The sequence below is a fragment of the Amblyraja radiata genome, chromosome 22, assembly GCF_010909765.2.
Source record: "Amblyraja radiata isolate CabotCenter1 chromosome 22, sAmbRad1.1.pri, whole genome shotgun sequence".
Taxonomy (NCBI): Eukaryota; Metazoa; Chordata; class Chondrichthyes; order Rajiformes; family Rajidae; genus Amblyraja; species Amblyraja radiata.
The window spans coordinates 18599196-18626688 of record NC_045977.1 but is presented as its reverse complement, the minus strand read 5'-3'; the positions used below and the strand labels follow the sequence as shown (position 1 = coordinate 18626688).

Genomic DNA, 27493 nt, shown 5'->3' with positions numbered 1-27493 from the left:
GACTGCCTACTTTTTAGGCAGACACGTTGGGATGGAAGAAAACTTGCTTTCACCCCTGTTGTAGATCACAGAACAACACAGCACAGGAAAGACACAAAGTGCTGGAGTAACTCACCAGATCAGGCAGCATCTCTGGAAAACATGGAGTCTAAAGACGGGTCCCAACCCAAATCGTCACCTATCCATGTACTCCAGAGATGCTGCCGGACCTGCTGAGTTACTCCAGCACTTTGGGTCTTTTTTTATGAACCAGCACCTGCAGTTCCTTGTGTCTGAACAATAAAACATAAAAGGATTATGTTTTATTGTTCACTGAGCGATGTTGCGTGCATTGATTTCAGTGGACATGAATACTTGAAGCAAGTTTCATTCGTGCTGCTTTGATGCATGCCTCACTGCTGCAATAGAAGACAAAATGCTGCTGCATTGATTTTAGTCAAAGTGCTGTTAACCAGCATGGAAATCCGATACAGTTTGAAGCCGATCTCTGTGTATCCCCCGAATCCCTTTCGAAACCATTGTGCAGAGCTCCAAGTGACTTATGATTAATTAAAAGATAAGGAAATAAGTATCCGCTTTTTAATATTCAATATGTCGTTTGTGCTGCAACGTCGCCAATCTAAAGGCTAAGTGGAATTGAAGTATTTATTTCACAAGGAACGTTGTGAAGAAGAAAGCTAGGCGAGGGAATACACGAGGCATTAACTGTTGCCATCCTAAAACTCGGAATAAAGTCTGGTCGAGATGCAAGAGAAATATGGCAATATAATGGGATTACAATGGTCAGCATGGATGCAGTGGGCTGAAGGACCTGAATCCATGCCATATTAGGGTGGCACAGTGGCACAGCGGAGAAATCCCACACGGTCACAACTCCTTACAGACAGCACCCATAGTCAGGATAGAACCCAGGTGATGTAAGGCAACAACTGAGCTGCTGCCCTACAGCGCCAGAGACCCATGTTTGATCCTGACTATGGATGCTGTCTGTACGGAGTTTGTACGTTCTTCCAGTGACCGCGTGGGTTTTCTCCGGGTGCTCTGGTTTCCTCCCGCACTCCAAGTTCATACAGGTTTGTAGGTTAATTAGCTTTGGTTAAAGAAAAATTGTGAATTGTTCCTAGTGTGTAGGATAGTGCTAGTGTACGAGGTGATGGCTGGTTGGCACCGACTCGTTGGGCCCATCTCTTAAAGTAAAGAGTCTGCGTACACTAGTTCTATCCTACACACTGGGGACAACTTTTTTTTTACAGAAGTCTATTAACCTGCACGTCTTTGGAGTGTGGGGGGGGATACCGGAGCACTCAGAGAAAACCCACGCGGTCACAGGGAGAACAAACAAAATCTGTACAGACTGTGCCCGTAGTCAGGATCGAATCCGGACCTGACAGAGCTAGGGACAAATAGTCCCCGTGACATGACATACCTGTGGAGTTAAGCCGACCTTGGTTTGTCAGTCAAACCATTCGGGAAATACCTCATACCTTACATAACTGAGTGTCATAAGTTAATACATTCTAAGAGCAGAATTAGGCCATTTGGCCCATCAAGTCCACTCTCCCATTCAATCATGGCAGTTATCTGTCCCTCTCAACCCCAATCTCCTGTGTTCTCCCCATGACCCCTGACACCCGTACTAATCGAGAATATGTCAATTTCCTCCTTAAAAATATCCATTGATTTGGCTTCCACGGCCGTCTGTGGCAAAGAATTCCACAGATTCACCACCCTCTGAAATTCCTCGTCAAATGTGGTATCTAAAATATCTTGTGTAAATCAGATTGTGTGTTTGCAAAGTACCACCCTGCTTTTACCGGACGGCACAGATTAAACTTTGAGTGAATTAGGACTGACAATCAATTTCTTACTTCAGTGGGTCGCGATTTATTTTCCGTAAAGTGTTGGCAAAGGCGTGAAAAGCTGGTACTTTGTTTCCAGCAATCAGTATTAACAGTGATGAATGAAGGGGCAATCTAATAGTTTTCATTAGTGCCCCAGTGACCCAAAAAAAACATAGAACATACAATACAAGAACAGGCCCTTCAGCCCACAATGTCTTCTGCTCTTCTATGTTCTAACCCTTCTTCAGACATTGTAGTTGGGGCAAAAAGCTGATAAAATGGTGGGGGCTCTTTCAAACTGACGAAGGGCGGCATGGTGGCGTAGCGGTAGAGTTGCTGCCTTACTGCGCCAGAGACCCGGATTGGATCCTGACTACAGGTGCTGTCTGTACGGAGTTTGGATGTTCTCCCTGTGATCGCGTGGGTTTTCCCCGGGTGCTCCTGTTTCCTCTCAAACTCCAAAGACATAGAGGTTTGTACGTTAATTGGCTTTGGTAAAGATTGTAAATTCTGCCTAGTGTGTAGGATAGTGCTAGTGTTGGTCGGCGTGCACCTGGTGGTCCGAAAAGCCTTTTTCCGTGCTGTAACTCTAAAACTAAAACTGAATGGTTCTGTCCTAAAAAACATTTCCTATCCATGTTTCACAAAAATTCTGCCTGACCTGTTGATTTATTCCAACACTTTTTTCCTTAAAAACTACCACTTTGATCGAGCTTTTAGTCACCTTGCCTTGTGAGCTCCTCATTTGCAGATACGCTTTACCACATTAAAGGTGCCACATGACACAAATTGTGCTGGAAAACTTCAATGAAGGCCGGGTATGTGGAAAAATCCCATAGGAGATCAAAGTGAGATAAGGAATGTCCTTCCCCTGTGTTTGGCGTGTAAAGGCTTATTTGCAGTCGGAATGAGGAAAACTTTCTCAATCCTCGCTCTTGTCTGGGAAGTCATCACTTTTCCCTCAACTGCGAAGGAACGCAATGGCTTTTAAAACTTTACCTGGGGCATACAGAATAGTTCCTGGCCACTCGATCCATCTAGTCCATGCTAGTATTGATGCTCAAAGTGAGCTTTCCCACCCGTCGTGGCATCCAACAGGTATAAACTCAAACAAAATAAACAGGGCCGGCACGGTGGCATAGCAGTAGAGTTGCGGCCTTACAGCGCCTGAAACCCAGGTTCTTTCCTGACCGAGTGTTTTCTGTATGGAGTTTGTACCTTCTCCCTGGGACCATGTTTCTCTGGGTGCTCCGATTTCCACCCTCGTTCCAAAGATGTGCATGTTTGTGGCTTCTTTAAATTGTCCCTAGTGTGTAGGATAGATCTCGTTCACTGTTCAGCATGGGCTCAGTGTGCCGATGGGCCTGTATCCACACTGTATCTCTAAGCTCTAAAATTAGAAGTATTAATGATACTTCTAATGTACGGTTAGACATTGACGCAATTACAGATGCCAGTTTATAAAAAATGACACAAAGTGCTGGAGTAACTCAGCGGGTCAGGCAGCATCGCTGGAGGACATGGATAGATGGCATTTTGGGTTGGGACCCTTCTTCAGTCTAAACCTATTCTATTTGAAGGCACAAAGTGGTGGAATAATTCAACAGGTCAGGCAGTATCTTGGAGAACATGGATAGACAACGATTAGGTCAGGACCTTTCTTTGTGTCCTATTCCATTTGTCCTTGTGTGTTGAGGCATTAACAATGCCTGTCAGCTTGGTGTAATAAGATTCATTTTCTAATCAGTCTTATTCCAGAGAATTTAACTTTACTTCAATTCCCAGTCAGATTTGTTGGAAATTTTCATATCAGTCTGTTAATGAAAAATTATGTAAATTCGGCTCTCGAGTTAAATGGTGCAAATGCTATTCTTCATTTAGTTACTTGTGCTATTATTTAAATGGATGAAAATTAATATTTATTCTGATTTCATCTGTGACAGTGGGGAGGGAATGATGCATTGAAACAGTTGCCTTGCAGCCGTCATCGAAACAGATGTTAACACAGTCACAGATAAATTATTCAGAGATTTACAACAGCCTGTTTGTGCATCTGCACCAATGAATATTTGCAAGTTGTGAGTTAACGGAGTTGCCTGTGACTACTGGTGTCCCTGAGGATTTGATGCTGGGTCCATTGCTGTTTATCATCTATACCGATGATTTGGTATAGAGAGAACTTACAAAGCATAGAGTGATAGAGTCATACAGTGTGGAAACAGGCCCATCTTTCCCACATCGGCCAACATGCCCTATCTACACTAGTCCCGCCTGCCTGCGTTGGTCAATATCCCGCTAAACCTATCCAATCCATGTACCTGTCTAAATGTTTTTTAAATGTTGCAATAGTACCTGCCTCAACTACCTCCTCCAGCAGCTTGTTCCACACACCCACCACCCTCTGTGGAAATTAGTTACACCTCAGGTTCCATCAAATCATTCCCCCCTCACCTTAAACCTATGTCCTCTAGCTCTCGATTCCCCTACTCTGGTAGGTTTACCCAATCTATTCCTCTTGTGATTTTGTACACCTCTATAAGATCACCCTTCATCCTCCTGCACTCCAAACCCCTAGCCTACTCAACCTCTCCCTGGAGCTCAGGCCCTCAAGTCCTGGCAACATCCCCGTAAATCTTCACTGCACCCTTTGCAGCTTAACAACATCTTTCCTATAACAGGGTGAACAAATTTAACACAATATTCTAATTGTGGCCTCACCACTGTCTTGTACAACTGTAACATGACTTCCGAACTTCTAGGCTCACTACTCTGACTGATGAAAGCCAATGTGCCAAAAGCCTCTTGATCACCCTGTCTCCTTGTGATGCCATTTGTGGCACAGAAGGATTGAAGAGTTAGAAATTGTGAAGCCAGCGAAATGAATGTAAGAGGGGGAGGAGAGAAATTGGTGCGAGCCCAGTTGGGGCACAGGGGGGGGGGGGAGGTAGGAAAAGAAGGGGGAGAGGGTTTGTTAGAGGTTACCTGAAATTGGAGAATTCAATGTACATACCGTTGAGTTGTTAGCTACCCAAACAAAATGGGAGGAAACAATACGCAGTGTGAAAACAGGCCCTTTGGCCCAATTTGCCCATGCCGACCAACATGCCCCATCTACACTACCCACCAGCCTACCTTTGGCCTTTGGCCTGTTACTATACCAGGACAGAAAGGTCATTGTGGGAATTGGAAGAGTTAATGGAGACTTTAACAAACATAGGCAGTGTTTGATGAAAGACGCATTAAGCATTGCTTTAACAGGGCCGGAGAGGCAGTCCAGGATTAACTTCTCTTTCACAAAACACCATTGATTAAATGTTGGGTTCAGAAGCAGAATCTCCGATCAGGCACTGAATTGTCAAATCAGAATTGGCTTGTGGCATCTATGTAACTTTTACCAAGATCCACAATTTCCCCTTCTGCCTGTCAGGATCCCAACCTGAATCGTCACCTGTCCATGTTCTTCAGAGATGCTGCCTGACCCAATGAGTTATTCCAGCACTTTGTGCCACTAATTAGCTCACAGATAGACACAAAATGCTGGAGTAACTCAGCGGGACAGGCAGCATCTCTGGAGAGAAGGAATGGGTAATGTTTCGGGTCGAGACCCTTCTTCAGACCCTTCTTCAATCAGATAATTGAAAGTAAGCCAAGACTTGCTTCATGCATACTGAACCTAAAACACCCACTGAAAGCTTCACCACAAAGCTGTTATAAGAGACGGCACAGTGCTGGAGTAACTCAGCGAGTCTGGCAGCATTTCTATAGAACATGGATAGGTGATGTTTCGAGTCAGGACCCTTCTTCAGAGTGAAGATAGTCCCAACCCAAATCGTCACCTATCCGTGTTCTCCACATATGCTGGCTGACCCGCTAAGTTACTCCGGCACTTTGGGTTTTTCCTCAAGATTCCAGCATCTGCAGTTCCTTGTATCTGAACAATTTTCAACCACATTGATGTCCTGCACCTGTTAATAACAAGGATCGGACTGAGCACCACCATTCCTCACAGGCCGACAGCTGCATGGATTATTACCAGATAGGAATAAAAACTCACCTCGGTTTCTTATCTTTGTCCGGGTTTGCAGGGAAACTAAATAGCAGTGAACTAAGTAATTGGACTTTATAACCACAATCATGTTAACTGGTAGGCATAGAACCAGTTTTAATCCTGACCACGGGTGCTGCCTGTACAGAGTTTGTACGTTCGCCATGTGACCGTGTGGGTTTTCTCTGGGTGCTCCGGATTCTTCCCACATTCCAAAGACGTATAGGGTTGTAGGTTATTTGGCTAACGTTAAAAAAAAAATTGCAAATTGTACCTAGTGTGTAGGATAGCGCTAATGTACAGGGTGATCGCTGGTGGGCATGGACTCGGTGGGCCGAAGGTCTAAAGTTTAAAGTCTATGGGATTGTATCTGCTGGCTCCAGTTGGACTGCAGTTCCAGAACCGACCACAGGGGACAAATTTGACTCGCCGATCGGCCGTGGAAGTCCCGATGAAGTCTAGTTCGGCCGTCTCAACCGGCCTAGGTGCCACATATTTGGGGAACTTCCATAGGGGGGATTTTATGTGTACTCTCTTATTTTTATGTAGATTAAAGGAGGTGCTGGATCACCAGTTGCCAGAAAAATCGGTGATGGACCTGTATTAGACGTACTACTAATACTTCTAATACAACTCCTATTAGAAGAGTTATATTAGAGCTACATCAGATACCCAAATGTTGTCTTTCACTGAACCTTGTGAAGAGATAATAGACCAGGTGAGGTATGGTACAGGGCGAGAAAAATAGAAAGACTGATTGGGAGTTCTGGAGATCAATGGGCTTTGGCAATGTCTTATCTAGAAAGTGAATGTCATAAAAATTGCTAAAAATAACACAGAGAGTGGTAGATATATAGACTAAGACACCAGAAGGAAGTAGTTGAGGCAGGTACTATAACAATGTTTAATAGACATTTGGACCGGTAAATGGATCGGAAAGGTCCAAAGAGATATGGATATAGTTGTTGTGTTTCCCAACTATGTATATTTGGGATTCCATCTACATTATAACTGACAAACAGTACCTGGGCTCCTCTGCCAGTTTGGCATTGATATTTTGAGATGTCAAATAATTTTAAAGTGCAGCTCACTTATCTTCTCCCTTTCTTTATTTCAGAATAAAGTGCTAAACGTGGACGGAGTGAAGGTTAAACTGCAGGTATGTTGGTCCTCCCATCCAATATATAGCGGAGGGAACACATGTTGTGGGAGGTATCACAATAAAACAATTTTCTCTGTGAATGAAAACTTTTAAAAAAGATATCTCCAGATTCAGGGACAGTTTGTTCCCTGCTGTTATCAGGCAACTGAACTATCCTCTCGCCAACTAGAGAGTGGCCTTGACCTCCCATTTACCTCATTGGAGACCTTTGAACTATTTTTAATCGCACTTTACTGGACTTTATCTTGCACTAAACTGTGTACCCTTTATCCTGTATCTGTACTCTGTGGACGGCTTGATTGTAATCACATTTAGTCTTTTCGCTGGCTGGATAGCACGCAACAAAAATGCTTTTCAATGTACCTCAGTACACGTGGCAATAATAAACTAAGCTAAACTAAAGTAAATTAAGCTATAAACTAAACTTAGGTTTAATTTCTGCTCAAGATATTTGTTCCAGTCTTTTGGGACACAATGAAATAGTGAGAATTTCTATGTCAGCTTCCTGCTAGTTGAGATTACCTGCAGTCTTTGTAGGTTTTATCTTTAGGAGAGAATCAATAGTTCAGAATTACTGCTTTATGCCTCAGAGACTCGATTGGAAATAAGTAAACAGAATATAAGAAACCTTTTTTGTTTTTGTTTTTGATGATTGTGTCTAGGATTTGCAACCTTCTTCCAAATTTTCTCCCAGGACTCTCTTCACCTGATGCATGGCATGGTACACTGGGAAAATAGCGTGCAGTAAGGGCAGCACAGCTGGTAGAGTTGCTGCCTCACATCGTCAGGGACCCGGGTTTGATCCTGAACTTGGGTGCTGTCTGTGTGGAGTTTGCACGTGCTCCCTGTGACCGCGGGTGTTTCCTCCCGGTGCACCGGTTTCCTCCCACATCCCAAAGACGTGGGTGTTTGTCGGTTAATTGGACCTTTGTAAATTGTTCCGAGTGTGTAGGGAGTGGGTGCAAAAGTGGGATAACATGGAACTAGTGTGAACGGGTGATTGATCGTCGGCGTGGACTCGGTGAGCTGAAGGCTTGTTTCTATGCTGTATCTCTAAACGAAACCAAACTAAACTAAACTAAACTAAACCCTCCGCTTCACAATTTGCACCATCTTCAATCCCTTCCCTTGTGCTCAGACATCACTGAGATGCCCATCAGCTGATGTGGCACCTAAAACAATTATTATACTGACTTCAAACATTTCTTTATGGAGAGTCTCTCCCATGGCTTAGAGAGTTGAATGTCCTTTACTTTGACATGAAGTATAACTAAAAGAAACAGCCTAAGTGTCTTATTTGTCACATCCCTGTGATGCAAGGTGCCTGCTAGTGAGATTAGGATAATCTCTTTATATTTGAATTCGTGACTATCTACATGGTTAGACTGTGAAGGCTAATCCTGAGTAATTCTGATCCTTGTCCCAAGGCGCTGGTGTTTCTCGACTGAGCCTCTGCCAGCTACCAGGGCATTACCAATCCTTTGGCAGTGTTTTCAAAGAAGCAATTGTCTTGGCATCATGGAGACACAGATTCATACAGCACAGAAACAGCTCCTTCAGCCTAACTCGCCCATGCCGACAACGATACCCCATCTAAAATGGTCCCATTTGCCCACATTTGGCCTCTAATCCTTTGCTATCCATATTTCTGTCTCAAGTGTCTTTTAAATATCTTTCAAGAGTCTTTTAAATGTTATCCTGGGCTCACTGTTCCTCATTGAAAATCTTTGCGTGGCAGCAATTGTGTTGCTGTCTATTGGATCTTGCTTGGCACATATTTGCCACAGAGCTTCTTGCAATGGCAGCCACAAGTAAAATGTTCTTTGCTGCCCTTTAAAATGCTTTGGAAGTCTGTTTAAAAATCAAGTTAAAATGACTGCGCTGAGCAAATGGTTTTCCAGACCCACGTTGAATTGAGTCGCTCTGACAGTGACAAGCAGCAAGCAGTGATACCTAGATTAGGAGATAGTAGCTACAAGGAACAGTTGCATTGACTTGAATTGGACTCTCCATCATTGACCCCATCTACACCATGCTGCCAAGGAAAAGCAGCCACATAATCAAAGACTTGTCCCACCCTGGTCATTTCTTCTTTCCTTAGTCCTAGAATCATATAGCGTGAAAACAGGCCCTTCAGCCCAACTTGCCAATGGCAACCAACATGCCCCATCAAAACTAGCCCCACTAGCCCCACTTGAGGAACAGCCCGCACTTGGCCCGTAACCCATGAAACATATCTTTTCCATGTACCTGTCCAAATGTCTCTTAAATGTTATAATAATACCTGCCTCAACTACATCCTCCGGCAGATCGTGCCATATACCTACCACCCTTCATGTGAAGAAGTTACCTCTCAGATTCCTATTAATTCTTTCTCCCCTCACCTTAAACCTATGTCCTCTTGTTCTCGATTCTCCTACTCTGGGCAAAAGACTGTGCATTTATCCAATCTATTCCTCTCATGAATTTCTACATCTCCGGATGTAGACCCCTCATCCTCCTGCGCTCCAAGGAATAAAGTCTTAGCCTACTCAACCTCTCCCTATAGCTCAGGCACTTGAGTCCTGACATCATCTTTGTACACGCTGACCAACGATCACCTTGTACACTAGCACAATCCTACACACTAGGGACAATTTACAATTTACGGAAGCCAATTAAACCACAAACCTGAACGTCTTTAGAGCTTGGGAGGAAACTGCAGCACCCGGAGAAAAACTGGATCATGGGGAGAATGTACAAACTCCGTATAGACAGCACCCGTCGTCAGGATCAAATCCACGACTTTGGCTCTGTTAAGGCAGCACTCTGCCGCTGCGCCACCGTGCTGTCCCAAACCAATAGCTGCCAAAAATGTAAAATAGGTTTAATCCCATAGAAATCCTCCACATAGAGTGCCTCACGCAAAGTGTCTTACTGCCCACTTGTGTATGTTTGTGTCAAAGTAACACAGTCTGATGTGTGGGACATTGAAATTCCATCAGACAGACGAGCGGCAGAATGAAAGCCTCTGATGTTTCAACAGGGCACTTTAACGAGAATAACACATGGCTTTGCCTTCTGATTCCAGATCTGGGACACCGCCGGCCAGGAGAGGTTTCGCAGTGTAACTCATGCCTATTATCGAGACGCTCATGGTAAGGGATATATCTGCCCGCTGGTTTATTGTCTCGTTGTGTGTGGGAGCATGGTCCATGTTCACTGTGTAAGGAAGTTTCTGTTGGTTATTTTTTTATCATGACCAGCCCTAAATGCATCATGTTGGTGGATCTGGAGAAATGTTTACTTTGATTCATCAGGGGACCTATCACTTCACGCTGCCTCAGCAAGGCCACCAGCGTTATCATGGACCCTGGTCACTCCGGTGTGAAAACACAAGCGTCCAGTTTCAGGGAAAGCTTCTTCCCGGCTGTTATCGGACAATTTAACCGTCCTATCACCAACTAGAAAGCAGTTCTGACCTCCCATCTACCTCATTAGAGACCCTTCGGACTGTCTTTAATCAGACTATATTGGATTTTACCTTGTACTAAATGATATTCCCGTTATCCTGTAAGTGTACACTGTGGGCAGTTTGAATGTAATCATGTATAGTCTTTCCGCTGACTGAATAGTACACAACAAACACTGTACCTCAGTACTTTGACACTAAACTAAACTAAACTTAGTTTAGAGGTACAGCATTGAAACAGGCTCTTCGCACCTCCTCTCAGTAACCTACTCTAACTCCATTGAATCTTTATCCTGATTTTAAAAGGTTGATCTTTGTTCACAGTCCCCTTGCTTGGGAATTTCCTCCCATCGCTTTTCTGTCAACTCCACAACTCCTCGCAACCTCTACTCTACTCCCATTCTAGGTCGTTGAGTGTAGATGGGTGTATGGAACGAGCTGCCAGAGGAGGTAGTCGAGGCAGATACAGAAACATTTTTAAAAACATTTGGACAGCTACCTGGGTAGGAAATGTGCTAAGTGCATGCAAAGGGAGCTTGCTTCGATGGGGCATCTTGATCGGCGTGGACAGGTTGGGCCAAAGGGCCTGTTTCCAGTCATAGCGTCATACAGCGTGGAACAGGCCCTTTGGTCCAACTTGCGCACATCGACCAACATATCCCATCTACTAGGTATGTTGCAAAGCCTACCTGAAGCGTCGTTGAAAATCTGTCGCTGCGGGTGTGCGCGATTTTGGCGCCGTTTAGAGGGGGGCGGGTTTAAAACGCGATTTTCTCTAGGCTGTTCAAATCGAAGATGTTCAGCCTAGTTAATTATTAACGAAAAATCGCTGGAAGACCCCGTCGCAAAAGCTATTATTAGTTTTAAAGGCCTCGTATAATAGTTATAGTAGTTTAAAAATCAATCTCTAAACCCGCGACCGCCAGCAACCGCAGGGTCCCATAGAGCAAACCACAGAAGGTATGTAGCTTATTTTTACATTAAAAAGGGCTTCTAAAGATCCCTTTATACAAAGTTTAATATTGCGAGTAGCTCATTTTGGGCCCATTATATCCCGCAGTATTTTTCTGGGCATTTGGGGCACAAATCTACCGCAATGTGAACGTTCTAAACCAGCGCGTTCCACTGGGACACACTGGAAAGCTGATTTAAATGGGCATTTATTTACAGCAATTGAGCACTAAATTCCTTCCATTTGGTCTATAAATTAATGTAAATGAGATTTAAAAATCATGTTTTATTGTGAATTATTTGTGAATATTATTTGGACATTTAGGCTATTTAAAAATGTTAATCATTTATTAAGAAATGGATAGATGTTTAGATCTAGTAATTGAAGTCTGAAATTAGCTACAATTAGGTAACTAACTAATTATATGCTTTAATTTCAGGTCATCCAAGTAAGATTATTTTATATTTGTTTCAGAATGCTTCACTCTATGATAACTGAAAATGTCATTCAGTTCTCTTAATTTTTAAGAAAGTTATGGGCTTTTGACTGTTCACGATCACAGCTTTTTTGTTATGTCCATAGAAAATCAATAGGGAACAAGATGCTCATTTCCGAGACAAGTTCTCAGTTATTCCCCTATCATCCAGTATTTCTTGGACAGATCCAGTGCAGATTAGGGAACCTTATATTAGAAGCAAGTGAACTATGCTGTGGCCAAGATCAATAAACCACAATAAAAGTCAAAAAAGCTTTCATGTCAGTCATCAAAACAATTTATTTCACAAGGATCTGTCTCATTTTTATTGAAAACAGATGTTGTCACTTGTTGTTTGGTCCATCAAGGTTGATGTGGAAAGAATAGCTTTATTTTCCTCTCCATTGTCCCACAGTGAAGCAGAGGTTGAGGGCTCTCTTTCAGCAACTAGTCCATAATGTTCCTTCCTTGTTGTTCTTCCATGAATTATTTTATTTCTTGACTTTCTATCTGATTTCCATTCGTCTAAAGTGACATTTCTTTCTCTCTGCAAGTGTTTAGGATCTAGAAATTGTAGTTTAGTTTATTATTGCACGTATACCGAGGTACGGTGAAAAGCTTTTTGTTGCGTGCTATCCAGTCAGCAAAAAGACTACACATCATTACAATCAATGTGTCGGAAGGAACTGCAGATGCTGGATTGATAGACACAGAAAGCTGGAGTTACTCAGCGAGTCTGGTGAAAAGGAAGAGGTAACATTTCAGATCGAGACCCTTCGTCAGACTGAGAAAAATCAAGCCATCCATAGTGTTCAGCTATAGGATAAAGGGCCTAACGTTTAATGCAAGATAAAGTCCAATAATGTCCGAATATATAAGTCAAGTCATGTCAAGTCACATTTAAAAAGCAACTCTTGTTGGCCAAAGTGTCTTACATTTGTTATAAGAATAGTATAAACAAACGACATACATTTATACATATAGCCCTCGCTCAGTGGACGTCAGGAAAGGCTTGGGAGTTATAGATAAGTTTTTAGTCTTGACTTAAAGGAGTCGATGGAGGAGGCAGTTCTGATGGGAAGGGGGATGCTGTTCCACAGTCTAGGAGCTGCAACCGCAAAGGCGCGGTCGCCCCTAAGCTTATGCCTAGACCGCGGGATATTCAACAGCCCCAAGTCGGCCGATCTGAGGGACCTGGAGGTGGAGTGGTGGGTGAGAAGACTTTTAATGTAGGAGGGGGGCAAGCCCATTGAGGGCTTTGTAGACATAGAGGAGGGTCTTGAAATGTATACGGAACCGCACAGGGAGCCAGTGGGGAGAGGCCAGGATCGGGGTTTCTCCAATGAGGTAGATAAGAGGTCAGGATCACACTCTAGCTGGTGAGAGGACGGTTCAGTTGCCTGATAACAGCTCGAAAGAAACTGTTCCTGAACCTGGAGGTATGTGTTTCACACCTGCCTGATGGGAGAGTGGAGAAGAGGGAGTAATGAAGGGTGAGACTGGTCCTTGATCATGCTGGTGGTCTTGCCGAGGCAGCGTGAAGCATAGCACGAAAGTATCGCAGGGGTGGTATTGTGGGCAGATTCAGTCATAGAGACTGAAGCAGATGCTGGAGATTTGAGTGAAAGCACAAAGTGCTTGGAGTTACTCAGCAGGTCAGGCAACATCTACGGAGGAAAAGTGGATGGCAACGTTTTGGGTCGAGACATTTCAATACCCAATCTACCTTCAGATTCTGACTCAAAAGGTTCTTTTATGTTTGAAAGGGAACTAGAAAACTATTGACAGGAAGAATCTGAAGGGATAGGGGAGAGGGCAAGTAAGTGGGACCAGTTAGATTGCTATTATATAGACATAAAGTGCTGAGTAAGGTGCATCTGTGGAGGACATGGATGAGTGATGTTTTGGGTTGGGACCCTTCTTCATTACTCTGAACATCACCTTGCTATGTCCTCCAAAGATGCCGTCTGACCCGCTGAGTTACTCCAGCACTTTGAGTCTTTTTTTGTAAACCAACATCTGCATTTCTTTGTATCTAGGATAGGATAGGATAGCCTTTTATTGTCATCCAGACCGAAGTCTGAACGAAATTGAAGCAGTCATACATACAATACAATACAATAAAAAAACAACAATAAACACATATTAACATCCACCACAGTGAGTCCACCCAACATCTCCTCACTGTGATGGAGGCAAAAGTCTTAGGGCTGCAGTCTCTTCCCTCCTCTTCTCCTTCTGCGCTGAGGCGATACCCCCCGGGCGATGTTAAAACCTGTACCGCGGCTCAAACACCGCGGCCCGGGGTAGTCGAAGCTGCCGCTCACCAGACCTGCTGACGCAGCCGCTGGCCCGCGGCCGAACCCCGGTCTCAGGCCACCGCCACCAGAACTGCCGTCCCAGCCCCCGGAGCATCGTTCCAGCCCCGAGCCGGATCGCCCTCACGTGATACTATATAGAGCCGGTATGGACTATATGCGCTAAATGGTGTCCGAGTCTGTTGTAATCTTCCTGCAATCACAGTTCTGCTCTGATTCACCTCCTTCCCCTTTCTCAGCCTCACTCTCCCCTTCTCATTGTAGCTTCTATAAATGACCCCTAGTTTGTAGGGAGTGGATGAGAAAGTGGGATAGCGTGGTACAAGTTTCAGTTTAGTTTATTCTCACGTGTACTGAGGTACAGTGAAAAGCTGTTACCTGCTAAACAGTCTGCGGAAAGACATGACGTGATAACAATTAAGCCATCCGCAGTGTACAGGTATATGATAAAGGGAATATCTTGAATAACGTTTAGTGCAAGATAATGTCCAATAAAATCTGATCAAAATAGTCCGTTGGTCTCCAATGAGGTCGATAATAGTTCAGGACTGCTCACTACTTGTTGTTAGGATGGTTTAGTTGCCTGACAACAGCTGGGAAGAAACTGTCCCTGAACCTGGAGGTGTGCGTTTTCACACTTCTATACCTTTTGCCCGAAGGGAGAGGGGAGAAGAGGGAGTGGCCGGGGTGCGACTCGCCCGTGATTATGCTGGTGGCCTTGCCGAGGTAGAATGAGGCGTAAATGGAGTCAACGGAAGAGAGGTTGGTTTGTGTGATGGTCTGGGTTGCATCCACAATTTCCTGCAATTTCGTGCGGTCTTGGATGAAGTTGATCCCAAGCCATGCTGTGATGTCTCCCGATAAAATGCTTTCCACATGGTGATCGATGGTCGGCGTAGACTCAGTGAGCCGAAGGGCCTATTTCAACGCTGTATCTCTAAACTCAAATTAATGCTGTGTTACTGGCGATGTGATTATGCACTGGAAGATTGGTTGTAAGATCGAAAGCATCACAATCAGTCATTGAATGCCTGGGACAAATGCACTTCTCTTCCTCTTTGTCCGTTGCTTAATCTGTTCCTTAAGTATTATTGATTATTTTTCCTGTCTCCTTGCCATTTTTCTGCTGGAGGGTTGTGAATGAGTCATTAAGAGCGATCATTCTCGATGTATGAATCCCACAACTCAGTGGTGGCAGAGTAAATAGAGCAGATTGGAGAAGGTTTGCCTTCCGATAGCGCACATGATACCGACCTTTCACTCCACATGTGGTGGTGATATTGATCCAGCAGTAAAGAGGAAAAGACGGGATGTAGAAATTTTAGACTTTGTTGAGTGGAGAGAGAGGACTGCAAGGATATAAGAGGGGATAAGAATGAAGGGAATCAGTGTACACTACGAGCAGAAAGTAATGAGGGAGAATTAGAGTCAAATCAAATAGCAAAACATATAAAACGGTTCATAAGTTCGTTATAGGAGCAGAATTAGGCCATTCAGCCCATCAAGTCTACTCCGCCATTCAATCATGGCTCATCTATCTTTCCCTCTCAATCCCATTCTCCTGCCTTCTCCCCATAACCCCTGACACCAGTACTAATCATGAATCTATCAATCTCTATCGACCTGGCCTCCACAGCCTTATGTACAATGTAGCACTGGAACAGGCCATTCGGCCCACAGTGTCTGTGCTAAACAGGATGCCAAGTTAAACTAATCAAAACTAAACTAAACTAAAAGAGAATTAAACAGAAAGAAGCCGTCCAGTGCTAAGGCCAAATTCAGTAACGTGACCATTATTCACTAGTTTGTGTTCACAGGCAGCGGCTACAGATATTGTTTGATTCTTTAGTGCCACCTGCACCCAATATCTATGCTCTAAATGTGCTTTGCTCCATATAAGATCATGAGAGGAATAGATAAGGTAAATGCACAGAGTAGGGGAATCAAGAGCCAAGCGACATAGGTTCAAGGTGAAAGGAGAATAGATATAACAGGAACCTGAGGCACAACACCACGCAGAGGGTGGTGGGTAAATGGATTGAACGGTAAGAGGAAATAGTTGAGGCAGTTACTATAGCAACATTTAAAAGAAATGTAGACAGGTACAGGGATAGGAAAGCTTTAGGGGGATATGGGCCAAGTGGCTGTGGAGGCCAATTCAAGGCCGAGATTGACAGATTCTTGATAGTAAGGGTCAGGGGTTATGGGGTGAAGGCAGGAAAAGGGGATTGAGAGGGAAAGATAGATCAGCCATGATTGAATGGCAGTTAATTTGATGGGCTGAATGGCCTAATTCTGCTCCTAGAACCTGTGAATTAATAAACGTGGGCATGTGGGACTAGTGTAGATGGGGCTTCTTGGTCGGCATGGGCAAGTTTCTATGCTATATGACTCGATGACTCACTGACTTAGTCATGACCTAGGCACAACACGGTGTGGCTGTTAGTGTGACTGAAATCATTCAGGAGATGGTATAAAACTTGTCGTGCACAATATCTACTCAGGCCACAGGTTAGACATGAGCTTGGTGGATGGACACAGAGTGCTGGAGTAATTCAGCTGGTCAGGTAGCATCTCCGGAGAAAAGGAACAGGTGACGTCTCAGGTTGGAACCCTTCTTCAGACCCTTGGTGGGCAGTGGGCAGGTCCCCTTCTTTGTAACTTGGTGGCCATTGTTAAACAGGAAGGTGGGACCAGTGTAGGTGGGGTATCTTGGTCAACAGAGATGAGTTGGGTGGTAGGGTCTGTTTCCCTGCTGCGTGACTCTATGAGTTTAGTTTAGTTTATTGTCACGTGGACCAAGATACAGTGAAAATCTTTTGTTGCATGCTAAACAGTCAGAGGAAAGACTATACATAATTACAATCGAGCCATCCACAGTGTACAGATACATGATAAAGGGAGTGACGTGATTAACGTTTAGTGTAAGATAAAGGCAGTAAAGCCTGATCAAAGGTAGTCTGAGGGGCTCCAATGAGGTAGATAGCAGTTCAGCACTGGTCTCTAGTTGTTGGTAGGATGGTTCAGTTGCCTGATGACAGCTGGGAAGATCCTGTCCCTGAATCACACTTCTATACCTTTTGCCCGATGGGAGAGGGGATAAAAGAGGGAGTGGCCAGGGTGCGACTCATCCTTGATTATGCTGGTGGCCTTGCCGAGGCAGCGTGAAGTATAAATGGAGTCAGTGGAAGGGAGGTTGGTTTGTGTGATGGTCTGGGCTGCGTCCACAATCAATACCCTGTTGGCTCTATTGACTTAGTGCAGCGATCAATTGCCAAGGCAACATCGGGTGATTGCCTTTGGATTGCTAATCATGGCAGCAAAGAAGTGGCACAAAAAGCTCTCTGGATCTTCACAAGGTAGGCTGGAAAAAACCCCACTTGTTGTGACATTCAGTTCATACGGTGCTGGAAAGCGACCAGGAATACAAATGAGTGTTTAATTGAGTGCAACACCTAAATCAGCCGTGTGATGTACAACTGACACACTTGCACATGTAGCAGATGCACAGAGTTTTAATTAAGGGAATGTTTCTGCAAGAGAGCGATTGGGAAAGGATAATTTGGTGTTGACTGTGTGCAAGTAAAGTGGACGAGACAGTGGAATAATTTTGTCATGAAACAAAGCAACACGCCAGGTCCTACATTGGATGTCATCTCACCTCGGAGAGGCTTGCTCTTGGAGTGGGCTATAATTTGCCAACGTTTATCTGGCAGAGCGACAGGATTCGAGTGTGCGTGGGAAGATATGAACTCCTTACGCAGTGCGGGGAGAATGGACACTACAGTTGGCAGCTCGGAGTGTTCATGCCAGCCTGTTGGTTGTAAAGTAAGAGGAGAGAAAGTGAACTTCAATGTTTCAATGGTGCTTTATGATTCAAACTTTTGAACTTTTAAAGTCATTTATCTGCAGTAACGAAGAAACTGCTGTAGGAACTGAGCAGGTCAGGCAGCATCTGTAGTGACAGAGGGATGGTCGACGTTTCGGGTTGAGACACAGGATGGCTGTATCAATGGCCAAGGTGGCATTAATTGCCTCATAATATACATCCCTGGCATTTACATCCCTCATCACCCCATGGACTCGGTGGTAGTGTAGTGTCAGTCACCAGTTTGGTAACCATAAACGTCGACTCACTTTAGATCTTCTTGTCGAAACAAGGAACTGCAGATGTTGATGTACGAAAAAGGACACAAGTGCTGGAGAAACTCAGCAGGTCAGGTAGCATCCCTGAAGAACATGGATAGGTGACGTTTCAGGACAGGACTCTTCTTCGAAAGGAAGCCAATTAACCTACAAACCTGTACATCTTTGGTGTGGGAGGAAACAGATGCACCCAGAGAAAACCCACGCGGTCACAGAGAGAATGTACAAACTATGTACAGAGAGCACCTGTAATGAGCCGATTCGAACACACGTCAAGATACAACACATGTTTATTAAATCTACTTACAGCTAGGATCTGCAGACATTACATCTCCGAGCTGCTACTCATACTAACTAGCGTAAGCAAGCTTTTGATAATATGAAGCATTGATAATAGGTGGAGTCACTATTAACAAACACTATAATTGGCTAGTATGAAATAGCCAATCTACAGCACCCATCGTCAGGATCAAACATGGGTCTCTGCCGCTGTAATGCAGTGGCTCTACCTCAGCGCCACCGTGCAGCCCACTGTTCTCAGGATTCCTCCCACATCCCAAATACATGCATGTTTGTAGGTTAATTGGCCTCTGTAAAATTGCCCTTATTGTGTAGAGAGTGAATGTGAAGGTTGGATAACATAGAACTAGTGTGAATGGATAGACACAAAAAGCTGGAGTAACTCAACGGGACAGGCAGCATCATTTTAGAGAAGGAATGGGTGACGTTTCGGGTCCAGACCCTTCTTCAGACTGGATAATGGATGATCAGTTTGGACTGAGTGGGCCGAAGGGCAGTATCTCTCTAAAAAGAAGGTTTAGGTTTATTATTGTCACGTGTGCTGAGATACAGTGAAAATGTTATTTTGCATGCTAGTCAATCAGATCAGGTAATACCATACATCAATACAATCAAGGCAAACTCCTACAATAGGTAGAGCAAAGGGGAAGATACAGAGTGCAGAATATAGTTCTCAGTTTTGTAGCGCATCAGTTCCATAGACAAAGTCCAATGTCCACAATGGGGTAGAGGTGATTCGGACAGTAACCTAGCAAATGGAAGGACCATTCAGAAGTCTGATAACAGAGGGGGAAAAAGCTGTTCTTGAGTCTGGTGGTGTGCGCTTTTAAGCTTCTGTATTTTTTATCCAGCAGGAATGGGGAGAAGAAGGAATGACCAGGGTGGCACAAGACTTTGATTATGTTTTGAGCGTTAAGTGTTGATGGAGTCAATGTGGGAAGTTTCATCGGTCACCTCAGAACAGACAGAATTGGGATAAATGTGAATCGGACAATACCCTAGCTTAGAAACGTAGAAAATAGGTGCAGGAGGAGGCTATTCGGCCCTTCGGCCCTTCGTGCCAGCACCGCCATTCATTGTGATCATGGCTGATCATCCACAATCAGTGACCCGTGCCTGCCTTCTCCCCATACCCCTTGATTCTGCTATCCCCAAGAGCTCTATCTAACTCTCTTTTAAATTCATCCAGTGAATTGGACTCCACTGCCTTCCATGGCAGAGAATTCCACAAATTCACAACTCTCTGAGTGAGAAATTTTTTTTCTCATTTCAGTTTTAAATGGCCTCCCCTTTATTCTTAGACTGTGGTCCCTGGTTCTGGGCTCCCCCAACATTGGGAACATTTTTTCCTACATCAAGCTTGTCCAGTCCTTTTATTATTTTGTATGTTTTTATAAGATCCCCCCTCATCGTTATAAATTCCAGTGAATATAAGCCCAGTCTTTCCAATCTTTCTTCATATGACTACCCGCCACCCCATGAACCTACGCTGCACTCACTCAATAGCAAGGATGTCCTTCCTCAAATCAGGAGACCAAAGCTGTACACAATACTCCAGATGTGATCTCACTAGGGCCCTGTACAACTGCATAAGGACCTCTTTACTCCTTAAGTCCTCTCGTTATGAAGGCCAACATGCCTAGCCATGCTATGGAAAGACCGTTCATGAGCTTGATAACAGAGGGGAAGAAGCTGTTCTTGAGTCTAGTGGTGCGTGTTTTCACGCTTCTGTACCTTCTGCCCAACAGGTGCAGGGAGAAGAAGTAAAACTGCATGAGTAGAGTTAATTGTTGGATTAAGAACCGCTCAGGCTATGGAAATAACTCTTGCAATCTTCTTCAGGGTATTATCTTGAGACCTGAGGGCAGACAGGACTGCAGTTTACTGTTTCATGTGTAAGAGATTAATCTTCATCTCCTGTGGCAATGTGTAGAGTTCCACGGCATGTTACAGAGCAGCACAGAAGGACTAATTAACTCTGTTAAGGAGATTCCACCGGCACAATGGCCTGATGTGCCAACATGCAGGTGTGGTAATCTCTGAAGGAATTAGTGACTGCACCTTTTCTGCTGATGTTATTGGAGTGAACTGAGAGCACACAGCACTCTACATTATAAAGAAACAAAGCTTTGACCACCAACTAGAGAGCAGTCCTGACCTACCATCTATCTCATTGGACCCTTGGACAATCTGCAATCGGCCTTTACCTTGCACTAAACATTATTCCCTTTATCCTGCATTTGTACACTGTGGCCGGCCTGATTATAATCATGTGTAGTCTTTTCACTAAGTGGATGGCACACAACAAAAAGGATTTTCACTGTACTTTGGTACACATGACAATAATAAACGAAACTAAACTCAATGGCACTGTGGGCACCGTGGTAGAATTGCTGCCTCGCAGCGCCAGTGACCCTAGTTCAATCCTGACTACGGGTGCTGTCTGTACAGAGTTTGTACCCTCTCCCTGTGACCACGTGGGTTTTCTCCAGGTGCTCCGTTTTGCTTCCATACTCCAAAGACAAGGTTTGTAGGTTAATTGGCTTCAGTAAAATTTGTATATTGCCCCCAGTGTGTTGGATAGCACTGGTGCATGGGGTGATCGCTGGTCGGTGCGGACTCAGTTGGCCGAAGAGCCTGTTTCCACGCTGTATCTCCAAAGTCTAAAGTCTTTTCACTGTACATTGGTACCCATGACAATAATATACTAAAGTAAAGTAAACTAAACAAAGGGCCGAATGTGGCTTGGACAGGTCTAAGGCTTCCAACTCCACTGGATTGTCCAGGAGTTCAAGATTAATATCTTACAGGCAAAAAGGATTTGCCACCTTCTGGCACCCGTGTTACATCTATCGAGTCTCAAGTCTGTGAAATCAAGTCTGATCTTGGCCTAAAGCGATATTCATTTCTCATTTTCGCTGGGCCCTGACATGAGAAAATGAGAAATGTCTATCTCCCTTTGGCCAAGATCAGACTTGATTGATTTCAGAGAGTTGAGACTCGATAGATGTGACATGGTGCCAGAACATGGTGACTCTTTGTGTGTTGTTCCAGAAAAGGATCTATTATAATGCACTACAGTCATTCTAGTTTTGCTTATTATTATTATCACGTGTACCGAGGTGTAGTGAAAAGCTTTTTTTATTGCGTGCTATCCAGTCAGCGAAAAGACCATCAATGATTACAATCAAGCTGGCAACATCGTGGATAAAGGGAATAATGTTTAGTGCAAAATAAAGTCCAGTAAAGTCCGATAGATTGATTGAAGGTCTCCAATGAGGTAGATGGGAGTCCAGGGTGCTCTCTAGTTGGTGAGAGGATGGTTCATTTGTCTGATAACAGCTGGGAAGAAACTGTCCACTCTATTCCACTCATTTACTTGTGTATGATTTTACCCCATTTTGAAGTCCTAGCCTCAGCAATTTAGCCAGGATTAACACTCCCACCCCACACAGTCCACCAAACATCACACCCAGATTGGCCCACAGTAACTAGTGGAATACCACAGCCTTCAGTGCAACATACAACCTATGTGAAGGACTTAGATCAAGGAACAAAGTATTATTTAATTAATTTTATCGATACAAAGATGAAGGGCAAAGAAAAGGGTTCCTTTACTTCTGTTGAAATACTGAAGGATCGCTGTCCCACTTTAGGCGATTTTTTCGGCGACTGTCACAGTAGTAGCAGATCGCCGAAAAAGCGGCGACTGGACCCCCCAAACGACAATGTCTTCGACAAGCTACACCAACCTACAACCTAGCCGACGTCAAGCTACAGCTAGCTACCGACATCCGGCGACACATTGGGACGTCCACTTACGACCACACCTACAACAACCTACGACCACACAGGCGATAACCTCCGACAACCAAAGTCAACCTACGTCCACTCGTGACAAGCTACGACAAGCAACGACCATGTCAGCGACAACTGAAGGCGACTGAAGACAATTCAGTCGCCGGTACCTGTCGCCGGTTGACGTAGGTAATCGCCCAATCAAATTCACCAAAGCCAGCACCCAGTGACAACAAACGTCACCTGGCGACAACCTGCGTCATCCTGGTGACAACCTACGACAGCACCTACGACAGCACCTACGACAAGAAAGGACAAGCTACGTCAAGCCCACATTCGCCAAAAAGTGTTGAACATTTCAAAATCCAGCGGCGACCAGAAAAATGTTACGACTCTTTAGGCAACTTGAGGAGACTACTCACGACCATACAGGCGTCACCCTGCGACCATGTGGCGACAGCCTAATCGCCTGTAGTCGCCGAAAAAATTGCCTAAGTGAGACAGGGGCTTAAGGAAGCAACAGTGTCCTTGCAAGGACACCCAGCTTCCCATGGCATCTGTCAGTGTAGCATTGTAGGCAAACAGAAGTTGTGAGTAGATTTTTAAAAACTTGGTCTCTCTCTCCAAGCCAAAGCGGCCAGGAAGATGTTTAATAATTGTCGGGCTCCCTGCTGTGTTCTACTCTGTTATTTGTCTTGCACAATCCCAAGTTAATGGCTCTTCAGATGTGATTACCACAGACAACAGATGTGATGGACTTCGGTTTGAATAAAGATGAGCCAAGCAGCTTAAACTATAGACAATACAGTTTACTTTACTTCAGTTTACTTTAGTTTAGTTTTTTAGTTGAGAGATACAGCGCGGAAACAGGCCCGTCAGCCCACCGAGTCCACGCCGACCAGCATTATCCTACGCACTAGGGATAATTTATACCAAAGGCAATTAACCTACAAACCTGTACCCCTTTGGAGCGTGGAAGGAAGCCGGAGCACCTGGAGCAAACCCACTCCGTCACAGTAAGAATTCGTGAAGTTGACGCAGACAGTACCTGAGGTCACGATTGAACTCAGGTCTCTGGCGCTGTGAGGCAGCAGCTCTACCCGCTGCGCCAATGTGCCGTCCTCACAAGTTGTTTTGGAAGACAAGGGGCCCATTAGTGCATCAGGTGACAGTGGAGCCAGTTGACCCAAGCTTGACGCCCAGTGGAATTAGCAGACATTGGCATTACTCACTGAGGCATTACTCACTGTATTACTCATAACTATTCCACGTACTGATAATGGAACAATGAAATTCTTACTGTCAGCTGCATACCAAGCCTGTAAACACAGTACACACAAATAATATATAATAACAAAAAAATCAATGAATGAATAACCAGAAAACATTTGCAAACAAAAATTCCAAAGATCTCAGTGCAACCAAAGACAGTCCATAAAGGTTAATAGTTGAGGTTACTCTATGTTCCCGATTTTAAAATGTTCCCGATGTTGGGGGATTCCAGAACTAGGGGGTCGCAGTTTAAGAATAAGGGGTAGGCCATTTAGGACTGAGATGAGGAAAAACTTTTTCACCCAGAGAATTGTGAATCTGTGGAATTATCTGCCACAGAAGGCAGTGGAGGCCAATCCACTGGATGTTTTCAAGAGAGAATTAGATATAGCTCTTAGGGCTAACGGAATCAAGGGCAATGGGGAGAAAGCAGGAACGGGGTACTGAATTTGGATGATCAGCCATGATCATATTGAATGGCGGAAAGGCCAAATCTGCACCTAATTTCGTTGTTTCTATGTTCAAGAGCTTGATGGTTGTCTGATGATGGTCATGCTTATGCTCCTGTGTCTTCTTAGAGTCAAAGAGGCATGCAGCATGGAAAAAGGCCCTTTGGTTCAACTTGCCCATGCCATCCACGATGCCCATCTACACTAGTGCCACCTTCCCGTGTTTGGTCCATATCCCTCTAAACCTTTCCTACCCACATACCTCTGCACAGTTTGGTAAGAGTAATTGGAGACAGGGCAGCATGGTTCCGGAAGTGGCGGCGCTGGTGAACGGCTGCGGCTCGCCTGCAGTCCGTTTGTTTTTACTTTTTTGAGTTGTTTTTTTTAGTTTTGTCTAGCTAAGTTTTTGGTTTTTTAGGTTGTGTTTATGTGGGGTGGGGGTTGAAACAGTGCTTGCTGTCTCTCCCTTCGGGGGAATGTGACTTTTTTGTCGTATCCCCCTTCTCTGCCTCCGTCTGCGCTGAGGCCTAATGGCGGAGCTGGCGACCTCGAGGCTCCGGAGGCAGCCTGTCAGGACTCGCCCTGGGCTCGCTCCCGTGAGGGCGGCCCAGCTCGGGGCTGGAACGGCGTTTCCGTGAGGGGCTGTGATGCTCCCGTGAGGGCGGCCTGGCGCGGGGTAACGGCGCTCCCATCGGGGCGGCCCAGCTCGAGGGTAACGGCGCTCCCGTCGGGGCGGCCCAGCTCGAGGGTAACGGCGCTCCCGTGAGGGCGGCCTGGCGCGGGGCTGAGATGCTCACGTGAGGGCGACCCGGCTCGGGGCTGGAACGGTGCTCCGGTGGTTGAGACGGCGTTCTGAGTCCGGGCCAGTGGACGACGTCGTCAACAGCTGCGTCCGCTGGACTGGAGGGCGGCAGCTTCGACCACCCCGGGCCGCGGTGTTTGAACCGGCCCGTTCGCGGAGCTCGGTGAGCCGCGGGACTGACTTACCATCACCCGGTGGGGTATCGCCTCAGCGCAGAGGGAGAAGAGGAGGGAAGAGACTGCAGCTCTAAGATTTTTGCCTCCATCACAGTGAGGAGGTGCTTGGTGGATTCACTGTGGTGGATGTTAATTTGTGTTTACTGTCTGTTCTGTTGTCTATTATTGTATTATTGTATGTATGACTGCAGGCACGAATTTCGTTCAGACTGAAAGGTCTGAATGACAATAAAGGAAATTCAATTCAATTCAATTCAATGGTGGCGCAGGGGTACAGATGCTGCCTTACAGCACCAGAGACCCGAGTTCGATCCTGGCTCAGGGTGTTGTCTGTTGGGAGTTTGTTCCTTTCCCCCGTGAACACATGGGGTTTCCCCGGGTGCTCTGGTTCCCTCCCACGCTCCGAAGATGTACAGGTTTATTGGTTAATTGGCTTTGGTAAAAAATTGTAAATTATCCCTAGTGTGTAGGATAGTGCTAGTGCACGGTGACTAGTGTACGGACTCCGTGGGCCAAAAGGCCTGTTTCAATGCTGGATCTCAAAACTAAACTAAACTAAAAGTCATTGGAGGCAAATCCTTCTGAAGTAGAGGCGTTGAAGTGCTTTCTTGGCCATAGCGTCAATATGATTAGACCAGGACAGATTGTTGGTGACATTTATACCTGGAACCTGACTGCTTTTTTACAAAAACCATCTAATCAGACATGCGCTCTCAAAAACTGGTTAACTTTGCATTATTAGCCGTACCTACATTAACCTATGTTTGCCATAAGCATTTGGTTACTAATTTTTAATCAAGGGTCAAAGCAGCAAGATTTTTTTGTGCGTATTAATTACATCTGATGCAAAAAGTTTCATCTAATAAACGGTCTCTTTTCTCATCCTAGCTCTTTTGTTGCTGTATGATGTCACGAACAAAACATCATTTGACAACATTCAGGTAAGCAGAGTTTAATTCAGCTCAGGTAAGTTCTGTATATTGCATCAAGGAATGACTAGAGCTTTGAGAATGATAGCTCTGGATTCTGAGGTTAAACGTGAATAGTTTAGTTTAGCTTATTGTTGTCACAAGTGCCGAGGTACAATACAAAGCTTTATTTTTGCGTGCTATCCAGTCAGTGGATAGACCATGCATGAGCACAATCAAGCCGCCCACAGTGTAAATATACAGGATAAAAGGTATAATGTTTAGTGCAAGATAAAGTCCAGTGAAGTCCGATCAAGGATAATGTCAACCAACATGCCCTATCGACACCAATCCCATCTGCCCATATTCTTCTAAGCCTATCCTATCTGCATACCTGTTTAAATGTTTCTTAAACATAGTGATAGTACCTGCCTCAACTATCTCATTCGGCAGCACATTCCATATACCCACCACCCTTTGGGTAAAAGAAGTTGCCCCTCAGATTCCTATTAAACCTTCCCCCCCCCCCCCCTGACTCACCGTAAACCTTTGTGCCACCAACAGGTGTAAAATTTAAATGCCGGTGCATTCTGGTAACTACAGCCCCACGTTGAGGTTTATGAAGGCATCTGTTTCATGACCAGTGCCAGCTCCCGACAGCTCTGCACTCTTGTAGAACAGTGTCACCGTAGCGTGAGACATTCTGTGGTGTGTTTGAGTTACGAGCTCCTTTTACTCATAACTCATAATCAGTGGTGAAAGATGTTGGTGTACTGCAGGGTACTGTCTTACAAGGCTAATTAACCATGGCACCAGTCCATCGCTGCTCATCATCGCTAAGGCAGCAAGGTAATGTTAGATGTTTGCTACTAAAAACATGGTACAAGTGCTCACTAATAGAATCTGACCGTGACGTCCAAATTTGGATTACAGTTGCCCAGAGATCAGAGATTAGCTGGGATTGCAAAGGTATAAACCGATTACACAGTGTTTGAGTATCAGCTGAGGCCAAGCCTTCGGGTTGTAAAGTCCCACCCCTGAGAGGGAGAAGCATTGAAATTCAAGTGAAGATTCAATAATAACATTTAAAGGTCATCTGGAGAGGTACATGGACAGGACGGCACGGTGGCGCAGCGGTAGAGTTGCTGCCTTAAGGGCCTGTCCCACTTGCGTGTCCTTGGCATGCAAATTACGCGACCTCGCGGTAGCGTTGAGGCGCATAGGTATCGTATGGCCGAGCGTGGCCGGTCCCACTGAGAAACGCGGAGGGGTATGTAGTTGTGCGTGACATCGCTCGGGGCTCCGAAATTTTTGTAGCGAACAAAATCTTCGTGCGCCAACGGCCTGTCGCGGAACTGACAGCCAAAGTGGGACAGGCCCAAGACCCTGGCGCGACGC

At 45.0% G+C, this 27493-nt stretch overlaps 1 protein-coding gene across 1 annotated transcript in view; it reads left to right on the top strand.

The window, feature by feature from the left end:
* The window catches only part of rab26 (RAB26, member RAS oncogene family), a 232652-nt gene that overhangs the window by 135720 nt on the left and 69439 nt on the right, over positions 1 to 27493 (top strand). Inside the window, exons 3-5 of the mRNA XM_033040520.1 lie at positions 7004 to 7045; positions 10119 to 10185; positions 26076 to 26128. Of these exons, the coding sequence (XP_032896411.1) occupies positions 7004 to 7045; positions 10119 to 10185; positions 26076 to 26128 (162 nt within the window). The remainder of the gene's footprint in view (positions 1 to 7003; positions 7046 to 10118; positions 10186 to 26075; positions 26129 to 27493) is intronic.